Source organism: Wyeomyia smithii, chromosome 3, assembly GCF_029784165.1.
Source record: "Wyeomyia smithii strain HCP4-BCI-WySm-NY-G18 chromosome 3, ASM2978416v1, whole genome shotgun sequence".
NCBI classification, from domain to species: Eukaryota; Metazoa; Arthropoda; class Insecta; order Diptera; family Culicidae; genus Wyeomyia; species Wyeomyia smithii.
In genome coordinates, this window is record NC_073696.1 from 201,719,385 (window position 1) to 201,738,225 (window position 18,841).

General features: G+C 36.8%; 1 protein-coding gene across 2 annotated transcripts in view; it reads left to right on the forward strand.

Moving 5' to 3' along the window:
• Positions 1-5,420: 5,420 nt before the first annotated feature.
• LOC129730650 (synaptotagmin-11) overlaps positions 5,421-18,841 on the forward strand; it is a 76,334-nt gene continuing 62,913 nt past the window's right edge. For both annotated transcript variants that reach the window (XM_055690157.1, XM_055690158.1), the window contains exon 1: positions 5,421-5,917. In XM_055690157.1, coding sequence (XP_055546132.1) covers positions 5,878-5,917 — 40 coding nt within the window. In that variant the 5' untranslated portion in view covers positions 5,421-5,877. The remainder of the gene's footprint in view (positions 5,918-18,841) is intronic.

Sequence of the window (18,841 nt, forward strand, 5' to 3'; positions counted from 1 at the left end):
TTTTTTGGAAATTTACGAGTTTTTGAAGAATTTGTTTGAGTTTCACGTGTTTTGTAATAGTTCGGTGATTCGAAACATTAAAATCACCAAAGAATATGCAATTTTCTGAATCAGCATACATTTTCGGTTTGCGTCGAGTTTTTGTTAGTAAAGCTAGGCTTATAGAGAGTAAATCCGTTGCTATTGAATCAAATGTTACTCTGTTTTGTTCGTAGCCAAATCCAATAGCAGCGACGTATGCGAAAAACTCAAAAGGGGAAGGGGTGAGAAAATGGACACCCTAAACCATATCCCAATTTCCTCCACAATTTAACACTACAGCTATGAGTCGACAGCGCACATTAACTGAGCCACTAACGGTTGATATAAAAAATAAGAAGAAGTACTTTAATATAGTATTTTTCGTAGTTTTCATGAGCATTTTCGAAAGCAGTTTTTTGGGGGTAAAATGAACACGTATGGGTAAAATGAACATAGGGAGGTGGTAATATAAACACCTTGGGCGTGAACATTAATTATCCCTTTACAGATAGTAAAATGTTGTTTCATAGCACGTGACACACTTATGCATTTATCAACAGTTCAGTTTTCACCGTTTGTCGTAGAACTAATAACAATATATGACGTAGAATTAATAACAATATATTATCCGCAAGAAACTGAGAAATGGCGGAAGCTTTTTTTACGGACATTCCGCATTCAACGGGACGTTTAGCCGCGGTCATCGCGGTCCAAGTTTACCTTTGCGTTTTTCTGATATAAACACGAAGCATCTAGATTTTTCAATGTAAATTAACACAATTTTTTCACCATCACCATGGGCTGTCCATTCTACCCGCACATAAATATTATTGAAAATACCGAAATATATCAAGAAAATCACTTAAACAATTACTAACCTTTGATGATTTCTGCTGGTTAGTGGTCTGAGTACAGATATTCGCAGAAAAATCGTTAAAAAATACTGTTTTACACTAGAAAAAGCTTATTTTTTGCAGGCCAAAAATAACATCATCACCACGAATGTACAAGTGGTTTTTGTTTTTGTTTATTATTTTGACTATTTGACTGTTTCATGTCGCATACTTTGTCTCAAATAACTTCTAGTGCCTCTAAGATAAGGTGCCAAAGAAGTTTGTACTATTTTTCAACGTAATAGTCGAGAAATAAACGGGTGTCCATTTTACCACTCCTGTTCATTTTACCTACAATTCCCCTAAGCCTAGCTTTACTAACGAAAACTCGACGCATACTTAAACCGAAAACGTATGCTGATTCAGAAAATTGCATATTCTCTGGTGGTTTTAATGTTTCGAATCACAAAACTATTACAAAAAACGTGAAACTCAAACGAATTCTTCAAAAACTCGTAAATTTCCAAAAAAATTAAGAGACAGAAATTTTGTTTCTTCTACGAAGTTACATAAAATTCTCTAATCTAAAACTTTGTCGAAACTGCAGAGCTCTAGCGTGTAAGAAAAAAAAGTTGGTGTCGAAGCGCCATCTCTGCGGCCAAATCGCGAACTAAACTGAGCGTCAAGTTGAAGTTCTTGTTACACTGAGAAACTTTGCTGAAGACTTCACATAGGTTGGATAGAGTATCAAAGTACTGAACCATGTATTCCATGCAATAAATACATAGCAATTGTATTTCTACATGAAACCTATGGTTATAGTCAAACTGAAATATCACAAAAACACCAAAAAACACCTCTTTCAAAATTTCAGAAAATGAAGATTTTTTGTTGGACAATTTTTAGAAAAAATCATGGTTTAGCAAACCTTATAATAATACTTGCTACCCGCTGAGATATCTACTTCACAAAATTATGTATTTTTTTCGAATTTTGTGTAATATTTTCACTAAAGTATTTCAAAAACTTCTGTACTCGGAAAAAAACGACGTATTTATTCAACTTCTATCGAGAAAAAATTTGAAGGAAATTAATTCGAGTGACCTCATAAAATTATCATAATGAAACGTGAAATTCAGACAAAATTTATAAAAACTCGTAGATCTCTGAAACTTGAAAAGTTAGAAATTTTGTATATTCTGTAAAGTTTCATGGAATTTAAAGATCTACAACTTTGTCGAATACCGCAAAGCTCTAGCGTGTAAGAGAAAGAAGTTGGCATCGCAACGCCACCTTTGCGGCTAAATTACGAACTAATTCAAGCATCCAAAATGAAGCCCTAACTATACCAAGAAACTTTGTAGAAGACTGGAAACCGATTGGTCAAACCCTGAGAGCGCTATTAATTTCGTTCCGCTAGATTCCATTTGTGGCCCAGTGTGCAATGCACGGATTTTGTTTTCTGGGGTAGGTGATTGAAATAAATGGATTTTCGAGTGCAGATTCCCGACTATAATATCAAAATTAGCTTTTCAGTGAGTTTTTGAGGATTCTACCTTATGAAAAATATCAAATGTCCTTAGAAGAATTCATTCCATGGATTAATACATTGATTTAGTTAAAACATATTTATTTATTTATGTTTTCAATCGTGTTTTCATGTTGTAGGGTAATCGCTCCTATATTCATCTCAGTATCTATATTCATTTCATCACACCTTTTTGATTGATTTATCATTAAATTGTACCATATTTTCAACGTAAAACTTTTTACCACTTGACAAAACCAAGAAGCAAATAGATTTACTTTCAACATTTGTAGAAATTTGACGGTAAATTGGACAAATGGGAGAAATTTGATGAATATAGGTGCACCTAACTGTTGAGATGAAGAATGGAACGGTTACCCTATAAGATGAATATATGGGCTGAGATAAAAAATTGAACAGTTCCTCTATTACTTCTAAAAGTAGAATAGAATGGGATTTCGAAGAAAAAATTTTAATTTTAACAGATACTTGGTCTTCGACGAATACACCTTCAACCCAACCCTATAACTATAACTATTTTCCAGTGCAAACAGGACGCCAACCTATCGGCTGCGATGCCATCTTTCGGATCTGATTTATTGTTCTTGGTGACTTAACTTCACATATTGTGGAGGTCGGTATATCTCCCTCATTCGCTGTGCTGACGGAATCTTTCATCCTATCCTCTTGATCTTATGCTTCTACGCCATTTAGGTGTTCATCGAAGTGCTGCCTCCACCTTTCGATCGCCTCAAGGTTCCTCCATTTTTACTGACTCATTACAGTTCGCGGCACAAAGCCAGCTCGGAACGCGTTGCGTTTCTTATAGAATTTACGTATTTTTTTAGAGCGATACAGCTGCCCTACTTCAAGGTTACATCTTCAATTTTAGGGTGTCAATTCCAATAAATTGGCTGCGTGCCGATAATTCGCTCCACAAGTACAATTTTGAAACCTGAAAAGATAGTCTGCGTCATTTTGACTCCTCGTTTTCAGTAATATTGCTCGTGTTTTTGTAAGAGCCCATATTCATTAGAATATTCAACAAATATTGTATTATATTATATAGAATATTGGCTGAATATTGCGCTGAATATGCGCTCTCACACTTCAAGTTTAACAGTTAGAGCATTGCACTATTCGACAAACTTGTAGTAATACTTAGGGACTACAAGTTTGTCATACATTGTTTCTCAAAATTGTACTTGTGCAACAAACACGGCACGCGACGAAAAAGCACCTGAAAATTGAATATGCAACCTTGCCTACTTCTTCAAACTCCAGCTCTTCCAGGAATGAGTCTGCTGTCTTCGTTTCTGTTTATATCGCTTCATGTTTTGACAGATCCTTTGCTATAGCATCAATGCCAATTCCTCTAGATAAACCGGATAGTACCCTTACACTGCACTGTTATTGGCGGCTTTGACTATGCTCCAGAAGTCCTTTTCAATGCTTCGAAGAGCCTTCTCTCATCCGGCAACGCTGCTTCAAGGCTTAGCGCGTATTCAGTGGTGACTTCAGGATGCTGAACTTGCACAGATCATACCACGTCGGGCGACGGTAGCGGACGTTATATTCCGTTGCCGGAATAACAACATTACCCAGAACACTTCATTTCAATCGAGAAGTGTCTTACGTCAATCAAAACATGATCGATTTGAGATTCGTTCTGTGGTGGTGATTTCCAGGTGTACCGAAATGAGAGGCTGAAGGTAGGTACTACGTATGGCCATGTTCTTGCAGATCGCACTTCCTAATACTCCCTAATAACCGGTCTGAATTTCTCCTCCTGGGCGACCTTAGCGTTGAGATATTCGTTTCCAATTATAATCATGTCTTGGGCAGCAATTGTGTGCACGCTTCGGCCGGGCGTAAAAGTGGCCTTATCGTCATAGTTATTTCCTAAGCGAGGGCTGTGCATGTTAACGAAAGCTGTGCCCAGCTTGTGTGTTGCTGCAGTTCTGGTAGATCCGTACGTATGTACCGATACTGCCTTAGCATACCTCCTGCAGCGTCACAATGTCGAACTCCGGGTATTGCAGTTCCATGATCCGAGATTCCAATCGGTATTTCGTTTCCGTCGTTTGTGTTTATGTCAATTGTTCCGGCCAATATCTACGTTAGACATGCATCAACACCCTGTTTCAACGGAGGACCATAGGCACCAGGACGTTGATCAATCGCCTCTAACATGGAGAAAGGACGCTGTTTTGAGCCGCACCGTCATAGTGAATAGACGCTCAGGTATGTGAAGCATTTCATCTGTCAACTGTCTAGTGAATAAGGTACGTGAGAAGACAGGTCGAATATTATTTTATTGATTTTGTTCGCCAATTTATGTGGAACATCGTTAAAAACTCGCTGAAAACATCTTTCGGATGATGTTGAACTTTTTCAATAAAAGTATTGGAATGTTATTCAAGAAGACTAATTTTTTCATGTTTTCGAATGTATTGTATATTCGACATTCGAGCGTTTTCAAACTTTAGCTTTCTAAGGTTAATACCTTTGGATTTTTTATGAAACAGCCAATGCCATCTATAAGTCATACAAAATACCTCTGCGACTACAGTCGTAAATTTTCTCCTCTTCTCGGTAGTTAGATTTCTCTTTGGTAGGTTTGCCGTCAAAATGAACTAAAATGTTTTACCAATTTTTATATAATTATTCCGACGTAGTGCATGCGGACATTTTTCATTAATATGAAGCAAACCTCTCTCGTTTGGCTACGGATACATGTAAAAAGCTCGCTCAAATCCCGTCCAGGTTCAACATTGTACAGTCCAAAACAAAGTTACACGAAAACAACAAAAACATTCTCATTCATACATTGCTCCGGCGAAAAACAGCCAGCGCAGCGTTTGACATTTGCTCGAAAGCTCTGCCATTTCTGTGAACGCCGTGACTAGTGGGTGCGAAAGTTGACACGAAAACGAATGGGGACGCCTGCGCAGCCCATTGCTACAATATCGATCGTCAACAATTCTCTCACACTAAGAGGCAAAAGCTTTCTCGGCAAGGCACACGCTGCACAGGAAGGACCGAAGTCCTCATCATTCTCTATCGAACGGTATCAATGAGCAGTTAGTTGTAACAGGACGGACCTGTTCTTTTTTCGGGCTGGTGATATTTCTAGGACAAAAGAAAACTTGTTCACCCCCGCAGGTGGGTCCATAATGTAAATTTGAGGCAAGTAGAGTGCGTGATATTTAGTTGGTCTCAAATTGTTCTTTTTCGGAGTGAATCTTCAATTGGTAGTAAAATATAAAACCAGGATAACGAACGGTGAAAAATCTCACTAGTGAACGAGTGGCTGGAAGAAAGTTATCGATTCAGTGGATCAGTCCTGAGAACACAGTGCACAGTGGAGGGTGAAATCTAACATTGTGTGAGCCGCGGAAGAAGATTCTCCTGCCAGCTGGAATAGTCACCGACGGGGCAGTTGCTCGTGTGTCGTATTAGTCGGGAACTCTTGCTGTTGAAAGAAGACGCAAAATGGGCGACCACGGCCCGGATATGAACATACTGGAAACTGGTAAAATAAATCACTTTTAGGCTGAATTCGAAGTCTCGTAATCTTTGCATACGTTGGCGCAGATTTAGGTATCGTTCAGTTGGACGTTTGTAAAGGAGCTACCAGGATTGCAAATGGATGCAAATAAAGTCCAAGAAGGTGACAAATTGAAACTGACTGGACTTTCAGCTTTGGTTTTTATGTCGTATCATCCGTAAAAATACTGTTACGTGAATATCTCTGAAGAAATTGTTATGGGAGGTTTCAAATCAATGGATTTGATCAGATTTAATGCTATGCTCAGTTTTCCTATCATACCTGGTATAACCGATAGTTACCTGTAATGTTTGCATAAGACTGTGAATTTATTATTGGAATCGTTAGACATTAAAATAGTCATTTCAATCACATCAGAATTGTAAAGTCAAAATAATTTGGAAGATTTATTACGAACATGTAATCAGGGTTCGCCAATAATTCCGGACTTTGTTCGATATTTCGTGCAGATTTGTTATTCATTACTCCGACATAGAGAAACGAATCGCCTTGTCTGTGCTATAATCAGATTTATTAACATAACAAGCAGAAACAATCAGCTGCTCGCCGGCACGAAAATGTCTTATTTGTTCGGTATTCGTTCATCGTATTATGACTCATTCCACCCTCCTATTCGATTCACCGGTGATGGCTCCAATCGGTCCAGTTTCCGTACGGAGCAAGCAGGGTACCAACGCCTGATATGCAGTACATGTTTTGCACATATCCCAATTTACGCCACATTGACTAGGAATAGCTTTGGCGTCATACGGCCTTCTCTTTCTCTCGCGTGCGCATTCTCACCAATTTCCCTCCAGGCAACGAACCTCGGGCTCGGGCGGGTAATTTTGCATGGAGCCACCATGGCTGACAGCCAGTTGTGGGTCGGCCTATTATGTATAATGAATGTGATTCCGACCGGGCACAATTGTTGGCTTCCGCCTTCCGTCGTCGGTCCTTGAGTGACGACTAACCGTGCGTGATAGGAAGCAGTTCGACTTTTCCGATGAATCATGCGTTGCGAGATGAAGCGCAAAAACCTGCCTCAATAACAACGGCGTCAGAAAGTTGTGCTAAGCTGTCAAATTATTTTAGTTTCGTGAGAGAAACATGTTCATTTTAGTAGATGGCAATAAAAATCTTTAGATACTATCTCTCAACCGTGTGGGGTACACAAAAAATACACTCACAGGAAGACAGATTATATAAGTAACGGATTTAGATGGATGGATTATCAAATAAATTTGGTTTCTTAAAAATTGTAAAAATGGTGGACAAAGTGAATCGAAGTTCGTTTACATGAAAGATGGAAGTATATACAAGCTTATTCAGGAAACAATGTTTACTCAACAAACATTTGCTCGACAGCTTTCATTCAGCAAACGCTACAAAGGTACTGTAAAAAATTGCCAAAAAGCTACTGTTTAATGCTTATGTTGTGAAGCAGAGCAAAATCATTTCAAATCGCCTGGAAATACGCGAAAATTTATTCGGCCATTTTTGATTTGAATGAAACTTAGCACACGTATTTGGCTTAGCAAACTGAGCATTTTTCACTGGTGGAGAGATTTTTTACACCCATGAGTTACATTCTAAAAGGGCGTATGCCTTTTGGCAAAGGTTTTATTCGAAGCATTGTAGCCCAGAAACCGTTGGTTGTATAGAAAAACTGTCTGAGAATGAGTTGTAGCGAATCGAAAATGCATCATAAAAAAAATACACTGGACAAAAAAAATTTTTTTGACCAACAAAATTAAAAATAAACATTTAATTTCAATTTAAAAAAAAAGTTGAATTTTTATTTTTTTTGAAAAAACTTGACGTTAATACGCAACTTTAAAAAAAAAGTCCAGGATGGAGAAATGAAAAATAATTTTTTTATGGTAGATTAATTTATTTATGAAAATTCTAATTCAAACATTTTTCAAAATATTTGTATTCTGATGATTTTAAAAAATGCAGAGAGTCATTTTAAATCAAAAAGCTCTTGGTAGTAAACATTCTAAAGGCATTGGCTTTCGAGTTATTTCTAATTTAAGCTCGAAAAATTATAATTATTTAGGGAAATACACGTTTTTCTTAATTTGTCCATGGTTCTCCAGCAAAAACCATACGTTCATTGGAATGCTTGATCAAAAATATACAATTCATTCTTTGACAACAAAACGATTGGGCGAACGGTTATCAAGAAAAGTGTTAAATGTTCTGTTAAAGTGATATAAATATATATATAAGAATCATATATTTATTTTCGAGTTTTATTATCTTGGGAACATATTTTTTCATGACATAGATACTTGACAGAACTAGTTTCACCTTATATTTTATACATCATAAGTAAATGATTCGTCATCTTTTGAAAACAGCTTCGTTTGTATCTTATTTTCTGAAATCGGAACAAAAGAGTAATACTTTTGTGTGGCAGCTATTATTATAGATTTTTTGAAAATATTGCTCCATTCTGTTACTCCTTGTTCATATTCTTCATATGATACCCAACTAAATGACATTTTTGATGAATTTTTATTACTTTTCTGATTAGACCAATCATACAATTCTTCTGCGCTTGTAATGGGATGTTCATGTTCTTTAGCTAAACTTGCATTTCTTGCCATTCGTTTTAATATGCCTCCAATTGCATCGCATGGGCCTTTACCATGAGAAGTCGCAAAAAAATGCCCCTCTGCATCGACGTTATATTTTGTTTTGAACTTGCAAAGACTTGCAAATTTTTTTTCTATTTTTATATTGTGAGGCAACTCCATCAGACATTAATATCGCTTTTTTCAACTCTATTGTTGTTTTCAAAAAAACTCATTAATTTGGCAATGAACACCTGAACCGCAACAGTATTATGATGGAGTACTTCCTATATTATGATGGAGCTGATATTCTCAAGTGATCCAGATTCTGAATAGTAAACAACGAAGGGCTGAATGGTGGCTTGACTGTTATTCCAATAACTACACGAATCACAAATTGATAAAGACGTATTAAAATGAGCTTGACTGTTCAATATTTTTAATTTTGCAATAACGTTTTCGTTTAATTTGCGTAAGCTTGATGAGAACCGATGATCAGGAAAGGGTTTACAGCATTTGGGCTTGGTGTATTCCATTTTCACTTTATTCATCTTCACAAAATGCAAACTGTTACTAACACATCTGAAGTAGTGCAATCGTATTTATATACGAAAACAGATATTATAGGTAACCCAGTAGTTATTGGCTGCGTACTTTGCAAACAGTTTTTATTAGTAAACAAGTAGGCAGTGTTGCACGACAAACATATTTTTTTATAAAACATTCGGCAGAGGGGAACGTGTAGGTAGGCTAAGGTTTAGCGCTTGAGTTATTTATCCAATCGTTTTGTTGTCAAAGAATGAATAGTATATTTTTGATCAAGCATTCCAATGAACGTATGGTTTTTGCTGGAGAATCATGGACAAATTAAGAAAAACGTGTATTTTCCGAAATATTAATAATTTTTCGAGCTTAAATTAAAAATAACTCGAAAACCGATGCCTTTAGAATGTTTACCACCAAGAGCTTTTTGATTCAAAAGGACTCTCTGCATCTTTTAAAATCATCAGAATACAAATATTTGTAAAAATGTTTGAATTAGAATTTTCGTAAAAAAATTAATCTACCAGAAAAAAACTAGTCAAGTTTCTTAAAAAAAAATCAACCGTGTTTTTTTAAATTGAAATTTAATGTTTCTTTTTAATTTTTTTGGTCAAAAAAAATTTTTTTTGTACAGTGTATATATTTTTATGGTGCATTTTTAATTCCCTATAACTCATTCTAAGACAGTTTTTCTATACAACCAACGGTTCCTGGGATACAATGCTTCGAATGAAACCTATGCCAAAAGGCATACGCCCTTTTAGAATGTAACTCATGGGTGTAAAAAATCTCTCCATCTGTGAAAAATGCTCACTTTGCTAAGCCAAATACGTGTGCAAAGTTTCATTCCAATCAAAAATGGTCGATATTCGACCATAGGTCATTTGGCGCGATCTTGCTCAGCAGTAATTGTTCTGCATCTGGATTTTGTTATTTTTTGCGAAAGGTTTTGAACGAATGGAGAAATTAACTGAATTTGCTGTATATGAGACAATTACAGAACACATTCACCACATAGAATGGTAATTTAGCATCTGTTGTTGTTATGCAGCACTTAATCGACACATAATTTTTCAAATATTTGCCAGATTGTTCCTTGAACAGACTCATATTTTACAGCTGTTCCTCACTTCCCTCCAACCCTATAACATCTAAGCCCGCACTTATGTGGTAACGTAAACTGTTCTTTGAAAAGTATAATTAGCTGTCATGCAAACGAGACACGAGGAGACTGCTCACTTATAAATATTCTGATTATCCTTCTTGTTAGGTAGAATTGTAGGTACTCACAATAGTTACAAGTTTGTTCAATCAAGCACCCAGGCATTGTCAATTCTAAGCGAAATCCTCACAGTTATTGAGTTGTCCTTCGGTTTCCTTATACTTCACTTTTTCTCCACAACATCTCCCACTTGAACCCGGCAAACGGCACAAACCGCCTGCCGTGCGCCATACTGTTAAAGATGGAAAAATGAAGTGGAAAACTGCAAAAAGAAATAAAACGATTCAAGGATGCTGTTCAGCTGCCATGATCAGAGTCGCGCGTATACGCTATACTCACACATAGAAAGTGCATTGTTGCACGTTTCAAGCCATCCTTCAGGGAATAATACAATAGGCGCCCACAAGAAATCAACCAATCAGTTTACAGTGTGGAAAGGGTATGAACATTAAAAAATAGTTGAAAACCAATTTCTTTTCTTCTGTCGGTATAGTTCGCAGAAGGTTAATTGATCGAAGTTTGAATATATCAGTGAATTTTGCACTGGTTGAGTTTTGTAATCTAACATTGTTTTATAATTAATGTAGAACGTCATTTATGTGATTCCAATCAAAAAAGTGGTTACAGATAAACATTACTTTGGCTGATAGGTTTTTTAGTTTTCTATTAAAAAACGACTATTTTTATGAAAAGTTTTATTCTTCGACACCATCTAAATAATGCACTTATGGTACAGTATAATGAGCGGGAACGTTGTCTTGGTGTAAGAGCACTTATTTTTCGCCATATGCGACCGTTCGATTCCCACTTCCAATCGATCCAATGGTGCACAATAATATTGTTTATTGACTGTTTCACCATGTTCAAGTCGTTAGTCTATGAATATTATGCGTTGCGGCTTCAATAAATACTGGCCAACATTTTACCGGCTGATTGTTATGTCACGGGCGCTTCGGACGACTTGCACCAGTCAAAAGCCGACTATCGATTGTACTCAGGATTGTAGTGGTGCTTCCATATTTCATCAATTGTCACGATTCACCGCAAAAACTTCCTCTCGTTATCAATGCCGGATTCTTCACCGAAAAATTGATATGTTGGTCATTTGATCCGTTTTTAAGGAACGGGGCACAGCTTCTTTATGTGTAATGATTCATTAATTATGTGAGCCAGATTTACAATTATAAGAGTCCGGGGTCCAGTCTTGTGTGAACCCCACGCCCCCCTAATGATGTATATATTTAGAACCTCTGTTTATCTTTTACAACTTAACTAAAAATTGTAACAAATTTACAATTTTCAATGAGGTTAGAAATTATTAAACTCAAATAACTACGCAATGCAATTACAGTGGTTTGAATACATTTTGTATATTGTTCTTCGAAATCAACTTGCACAAATGTCATTCAAAGGAAATATTCTCTATGAAGCAAGCACGCTTTCTTATTGGATATCAAAGACTTTCAAAAGTCGTTTTTGCTTGATAAAGGTTTTTTGATTTGCGGGGGCCCTCAAAATGTGGGAGGGCCTGGGGCAAGTGCCCTCGGGGATCCCCCTGAATCCGGCTCGGCTAACACGTCACGACGAAATTGAGCAAACCGATACTTTGCAATTGAATAAGCTGGAGCAGATATATTCTGTAACACTGATCCGACCATTTCTTCCCTTGAACAGTATTTTTCCTCATTAGCAATCAATGCTTGATCAAAACACGGAATTCACTTTTTGCCATGAGTCACTTTGACAGTAATAAATTGAGAACGAGCTAATAACATATCATCGAATTCTGACAGAATTATAGTTAAGATTGGTACAAGAATCACTGAAGCGAAAATTTTCAAATTTTGTTTGCCAAAACAAACCAACCAGAAAATTAAATTACAGTTACTTGATATTGATTGGTTCCAGATTACTTAAATTTCTGCATTAAGTGCTCAAACAACGTGCATAGGCCGAACAATATTTCAATTATTGTTCGTTAAACCTTTTGATAAGTTTGATAAAAAGACTGGAAAAGAGCTGTCTCATAAATTTGTATGAATAAAACAAGCGTCCAATCATGAAGTAACAATTCAAAACGAGAAAAACGCATATTTTATAACTAAATCAGTCTACTGATCCATGGAATGGATTCTTCTTGATCAACTTCAGGTGAAACGGGCTGGAATTTAAGCATAGGAGGACCGCATTCCGGGACTGCTTCATGAAATATAGTAAATTATTCGACTTACCTACCACTATTTTAGAAAAAGGCAGTGCGACTTTGCACTCGCATACAAGAGAGCTCTAAAACTTGATTGCACATCTATTTCTCGGTTGCTGTATACTTGAGCTGGATTTAAGTTAGACTCCTGTGTAATAACTCATATCTAAATTTCTCGGCAATTGATTAGTTTTGTCTGCGCTTGGCACATTGCATTTCAAAATTGTACGGCGAGGAAACTTTTTTGTATTTTCCGTTCTAGAAAGCTCAATATGGCTTAAACCATACTTTTCATGACTTCAAAAGACAGTTTTCTTGATGCTCAACAACTTTGCGAAGACAATAAAGAGCTAGGATGTCTCTAAAATACTATAGCTGCTCAAAGTTGGGTGTATCGGATTAAATGCTGAGAATAATTTTTTTCAATTCAATTCAATTCAATTTATTCATCACCTGGTAGTGTAAGGTTAAACCTTTTAAATTACTAACTCCGAGTTGCATAACGTAACTATCTAATTTATAATTAACATAACTATCTAATTTATAATTTATAATCCTAATTTACTTTAACTTTACACTTACTTTTTCTGCCAACACTGCCACTGTACTAGCCTCGGTCAGATTTCCATCGCTTTAGTGTTTTTGACAAAGCTGTTAGGCATCTAAGATCTAATGTAGTGCATTAATACAGCATTACACAGCTCTCTAGAAAGGAAAATGCAAAAAGTAGCATTTTCTATACTCATTTTCAACTCAACTTGCCCCACCCTAGCGTACAGTGATACGAGAACTCAAAGTCGTGAACTTTTTTTTCATTTTTCGCCAAATCCTGTTTTTTTTTTGACATACTATCTTCAGAAGACATTTAATATATAAAAAGCCTCAAAGAATCACAGCAAGTTTTAGTTCGGAACTACGTCACTAAAAAATCTTCCTTTGATGTTTTCTACATTAGAGAAATGGTGTCTTCAGTAAAGCTGTAGATATTATGATCACGAAAAACTTTGCCGAAGACACTTTTCTTCTAGATCCTTTTGTTTTAGAGATATAACGTTTCATATAAGAACCTTTAACTTTAGGTTCCTAAAAACTGTAGCAAAAAAAAAAAAAAAATAAAACAAAAATACAGCTCCAACACAGACCGAATAATTGCCAAAAAGGAAGCTCAAGCTTGTAAACTTTTTTCATTCACTCTTTAAATACTGGTTTTATTGATATACTATTTCCCGAAGATATTTAGCATATATACATAGAAGATATTTGGCATTTATTATTATTTATATCTATAAATGCGAATGTCTGTCTGTCTGTCTGTCTGTCTGTTCCCTATAGACTCAGAAACTACTGAACCGATCACCTTGAAAATTTGTACATAGGGGTTTTCGAGTACGGGGAGTAACCCTAAAATATTGGTTCTGCTCTATCTTATAAGCGTGGACAAGGGGGGGGGGGTGAATTTGTGTTTCATGAACGAGAAAACTTCCTCTACGATAACCGTGCAAACTTATATACAGATGTTTTTGAGTCTGAGATGTATTCTTGCGTCGTTACTGGCCGACGACTTTTTTGTTTCTCAGAGGGGTTGGAATGAGAGGGCGGAGGGGGTTAACATGTCAACCTTTGATGATTTTGAAACTGCTGGACCCATCAGTATTAAATTCGGTATGTAGAATCTACAGTAGCTGATACATTTCATGAATTTGAATTTTACTCATTCCATAAGCGTGGCAAGGGAGGGGGTGCTAATATTTGTTATTTGAAAACACCTAAACACATAAATTGATCACCGTTCCAATTTGTATAAGTGAAGTATGTTTCTATAACATTGATTTTCCTGTATCTCAGTGGCGTAGTAAGGAGGAGGGTGTATCTATATCTATAAATGCGAATGTCTGTCTGTTCCCCATAGACTCAAAAACTACTGAACCGATTACCGTGAAAATTTGTACATAAGGGTTTTCGAGTACGGGGCGTAACTTTAAAATATTAGTTTCGCTCTATCTCATAAGCGCAGGCAAGGAGGAGTCAATTTGTACTCTGTAAACATGCAAACGTTTTCTACAATAACCGTGTAACTTAAAACACAGAGATTTTTTGGTATGAAGCGTATTCTAAGGGGGAGGGGTGATGACATCACCGTTTAACGATTTTAAAACCACTGAGCCGATCATCATTACATTCGATGTTTGGAAGCTATAGTGGGTGGTGTATTTCAACGACTTTAAATTTAATGTATTTCATAAGCGTATCAAGGGGGCGGGGGTAAACTCTTCAAAACCATACTCGATTACCGTGTCAATATGTATAAGTAAATTCTCAAGAAAGTATCTATGACATAGACTTTTCTGTTTGTTCTCAGTGGCGTAGTCAAGAGGGGAGGGGTATTTCGAACTGAACTATATGAAAAATATTGAGAAATTTATCATGAAAATTTATATACAGGCGTTTCTGAGTATGATGCGTGGTATTTACATTACTCTGTCATTTAAGAGGGGAAGGAAATGGACAAATGTTGTCAATCTTTATTAAAATTGAAACCGCCTCATCAAATCTATACCTATAAAAATGCAGTCCGGTCTGTCTGTTTGTCTGTCTGTCTATCGGTCTGTCTGTCTGTCTGTCTGTCTGTCTGATTCATATAGGCTCGGAAACTACCGAACCGATCGACGTGAAAATTTTTATGTAGGGGTTTTAGGGGCCGAAAAAGGTTTTCATGATAGTTTGAGACCCCTCCCTCTTCTGGAAGAGAGGGCTTCCATTCAAATGAAACACAAATTTCTGCACATCTCTAAAACTTACCAAACAAATGAAACCAAATTTGGCATGTGGATGTTTTCAGGAGTGACAAATATGTCCATATTATTATTTTCTGAAAGGGAGTGATTCCATACAAATGAAACTCAAATTTCTGCATATCTAGAGAACTAACCAAGTAAATAGAACCAAATTGGGTAGGTGGATGTTTTTAGGGGTAACAAATATATCGATAATGATTTGACACCCCTCCCTCTTTAACAAGGGAGGGGTCCCATACAAATGAAACACGAATTTCGCACAGCTCGAGAACCAATCAACCAAATACAATCAAATTTGGTATGTGGATGTTTTTAGGAGTAACAAATATGTCCATATTGGTTCGAAACCCCTCCCTCCTCCGGAAGGGAGGGGTTCCATATAAATGAAACACAAATTTCTGCACATCTAGAGAACTAACCAAGTAAATAGAACCAAATTTGGTAGGTGGATGTTTTTAAGGGTAACAAATATATCCATAAAGGTTTGACACTCCTCCCTCTTCTATAAGGGAGGGGTCCCATACAAATGATACTCAAATTTCGCACAGCTCGAGAACCAATCAAGCAAATATAACCAAATTAGGCAAGTGAATGTTTGTAGATGTAACAAACATGTCCATAATGTTTCGACACCCTTCCTTCTTCTGGCATGTCTCCAAATGCCATTTTTAAATCCAAGATGGCGACTTCCGGTTTCAGAAAAACAGCGACAAATGACCAGATACCACCCAATATGGGTATTTCCGGAATTGTTATGATGCACTGAAGCCACAAATCGACCTCAGACAACATTTTGAATTGTAAGATGGCGACTTCCGGTGTCTAGGAATCAGCCGAAAATGACCAAATTTCCCATTTCCAAATGACGCTCAGAGGCCAAAAACTGTCCCCAAATGCCGTTTTGAAATCCAAGATGGCGACTTCCGGTTTCTGAAAACCAGCGGCAAATGACCAAATACCACCCAATATGGGTATTTCCGGGATTTTTATGCTGCACTGAAGCCACAAATCGACCTCAGACAACTTTTTGAATTGTAAGATGGTGACTTCCGGTGTCTAGAGAACAGCCTAAAATGACAAAATATCACCAAATAAGAGTGTTTCTTCAACCAGATTGACGCTCAGAGGCCAAAAATTGTCTCCTAATGCCATTTTGAAATCCAAGATGGCGACTTCCGGTTTTTGAGAAACAGCGGCAAATGACCAAATACCACCCAATATGGGTATTTCCAGGATTGTTATGATACACTGAAGCCACAAATCGACCTTAGACAACATTTTGAATTGTAAGATGGTGACTTCCGATGTCTAGAAAACAGCCGAAAATGACCAAATACCACTTAATATGAGTGTTTCTTCAACAAGATTGACGCTCAGAGACCAGAAATTGTCTCCTAATGCCATTTTAAAATCCAATATGGCGACTTACGGTTTCTGAAAAATAGCCTGAAGTGACCAAATACCACCCAATATGTGTATCACCGGATCCAGAATGATGCAAGTAGTTAAAAATTGACCTCAGACACCAGTTAGAATTGTTAAATGGCAACTTCTGGGAAACAGCCGAAAATAACCGAATACTACTACATATGGATATTTCCGTAACCGAAATGATGTATAGAAGCCAAGCATTGACCCTGGACACCATTTTGAATTCGAAGATGACCACTTTCAGTTTCAAAAAAAAAAAACTGAATAAATAAATAACTGAAATGCATTCAATATATTTCCGGAATAGAGGTGAAGTACAAAAGCCAAAAGTCGAGGATGTTGTCATTCCGATAAAACCAATCATTTCAAATCATATAAACAAATCGCAAGGAATCAATGAATTTGAAATGTTTAAAATTTCTTAAATTGAACACTTAAATAGGCGAGACGAAGTTTGCCGGGTCAGCTAGTATCATATAATTCGGTACACATAAGTCATATAGCAGCGTATTTGTTTCAATTAATTTTTATTTTATTTTCTCATCAGCGTGGTCAGGGAGGAGGGTAGCAATAGCGAATTTGTTATTTGTATAGTCCTAAATCAAACACGATCATCGTATCATTCTGTATACTTGAGTTCTCAAATAAAGGGTAAATGCTGTGATATTGATTTTTTGTATCTCAGTAGCGCAGCTAAATCATTATTCCTATCATCATTTCTATTTATTCCTATCATTATTTTAATTTAATTGTGAGAGTTTTTAAGGCTCAAAAGTGTTATCATAACATTGAACACTGGAAAAAAATAAACCAAAATACCCACTTATTACAAGCCGCTGGGCTGGCCTAAAATATAGCCATTTTTGTAAAATTGACCAATTAATCGATTGGTGATATTCTCATTCTGTGCAGGGCACGGGAAAAGATCTATATTTCCGAAAATACGCAAATATAGGGTGAAAAAAGGCAAAATCGATTATTTCCCCTGCACAAAATAATACCATCACCATCATCAATCGATTTGTTGACCAATTTTACATGAGAAATACTATATTTCAGGCTGCCAGTCTAGCGGCGATTAATTGGTGCCAACAACCAGGAATATAGATTTTTTATGTAGAATAGGTCAACAAGTCGATTTGTGATGGTTTAATTCTGTGCGGGGCACGGGAAATGCTCTTTTTTGCGGTTTTTTGCGAGGAGTTCTGAATCCGAGGTTATATCTAGAGACCGGAAATCAACCTTAGATGTCAAGATGATGTTCTCCGGTTAAATATTTTTTAAACCAGAATAGCACCAAGACCGGGGATCAAATCCAGACGATATTTCGAAATCCAATACGGCGACTTCCGGTTCCAGAAAATAATCAAATATCATCCATTATGGTTATTTTTGGAACCAAAATGATATTCAGAGGCCGAAAATCGACTCCATTTGAAATCCAGGATGACGATATCCGGTTTCCAGAAAGCTGGCCCAATATGACCAAATATAACCTAATATGGGTATTTTTGGAATCGAGATAATGCCCAGAGACCTGAGATCAACTCTAGATAGCATTTTGAAATCCGAGATGGCGACTTCCGGTTTCCGAAAATGACCAAATATCACCCAATATGGGCATTTTTGTAATCGAGATGATATACATAGGCCAAAAATCGTCCCCAGATGCCATTTTGAAATTCGAAGTGGCAACATCCGGTTGCTTGAAAACAGCCAATATAGTTATTCGAGAACCAAGATGATGGCCGGAGACCGTAAATCAAATCCAGACGCTATTTAGAAACACAATGGCGACATCCGGTATTTTTGGAATCAAAATAATAGCCAGCAGCCGAAAATCGACTGCAAAGACCATACACAGACGACTTCCGGTTTCCGAAAAACAACCAATAATGACCGAACAGCACCAAATATGGGTATTTCTGCAATCGAAATGATGCCAAGAGACCTGGAATCAACTCAAGACGCTGTTTTGAAAACCAAGATGGTGACTTCCGGTTTACAGATATGACCAAATACTACCTAATATTGGTATTTTTGTAATTAAAATGATGCACATAGTCCAAAAATTGACCCCTGACGACATTTTCATTCCGAAGTGGCAACTTAAATTGCAACATCGAGTTGTTG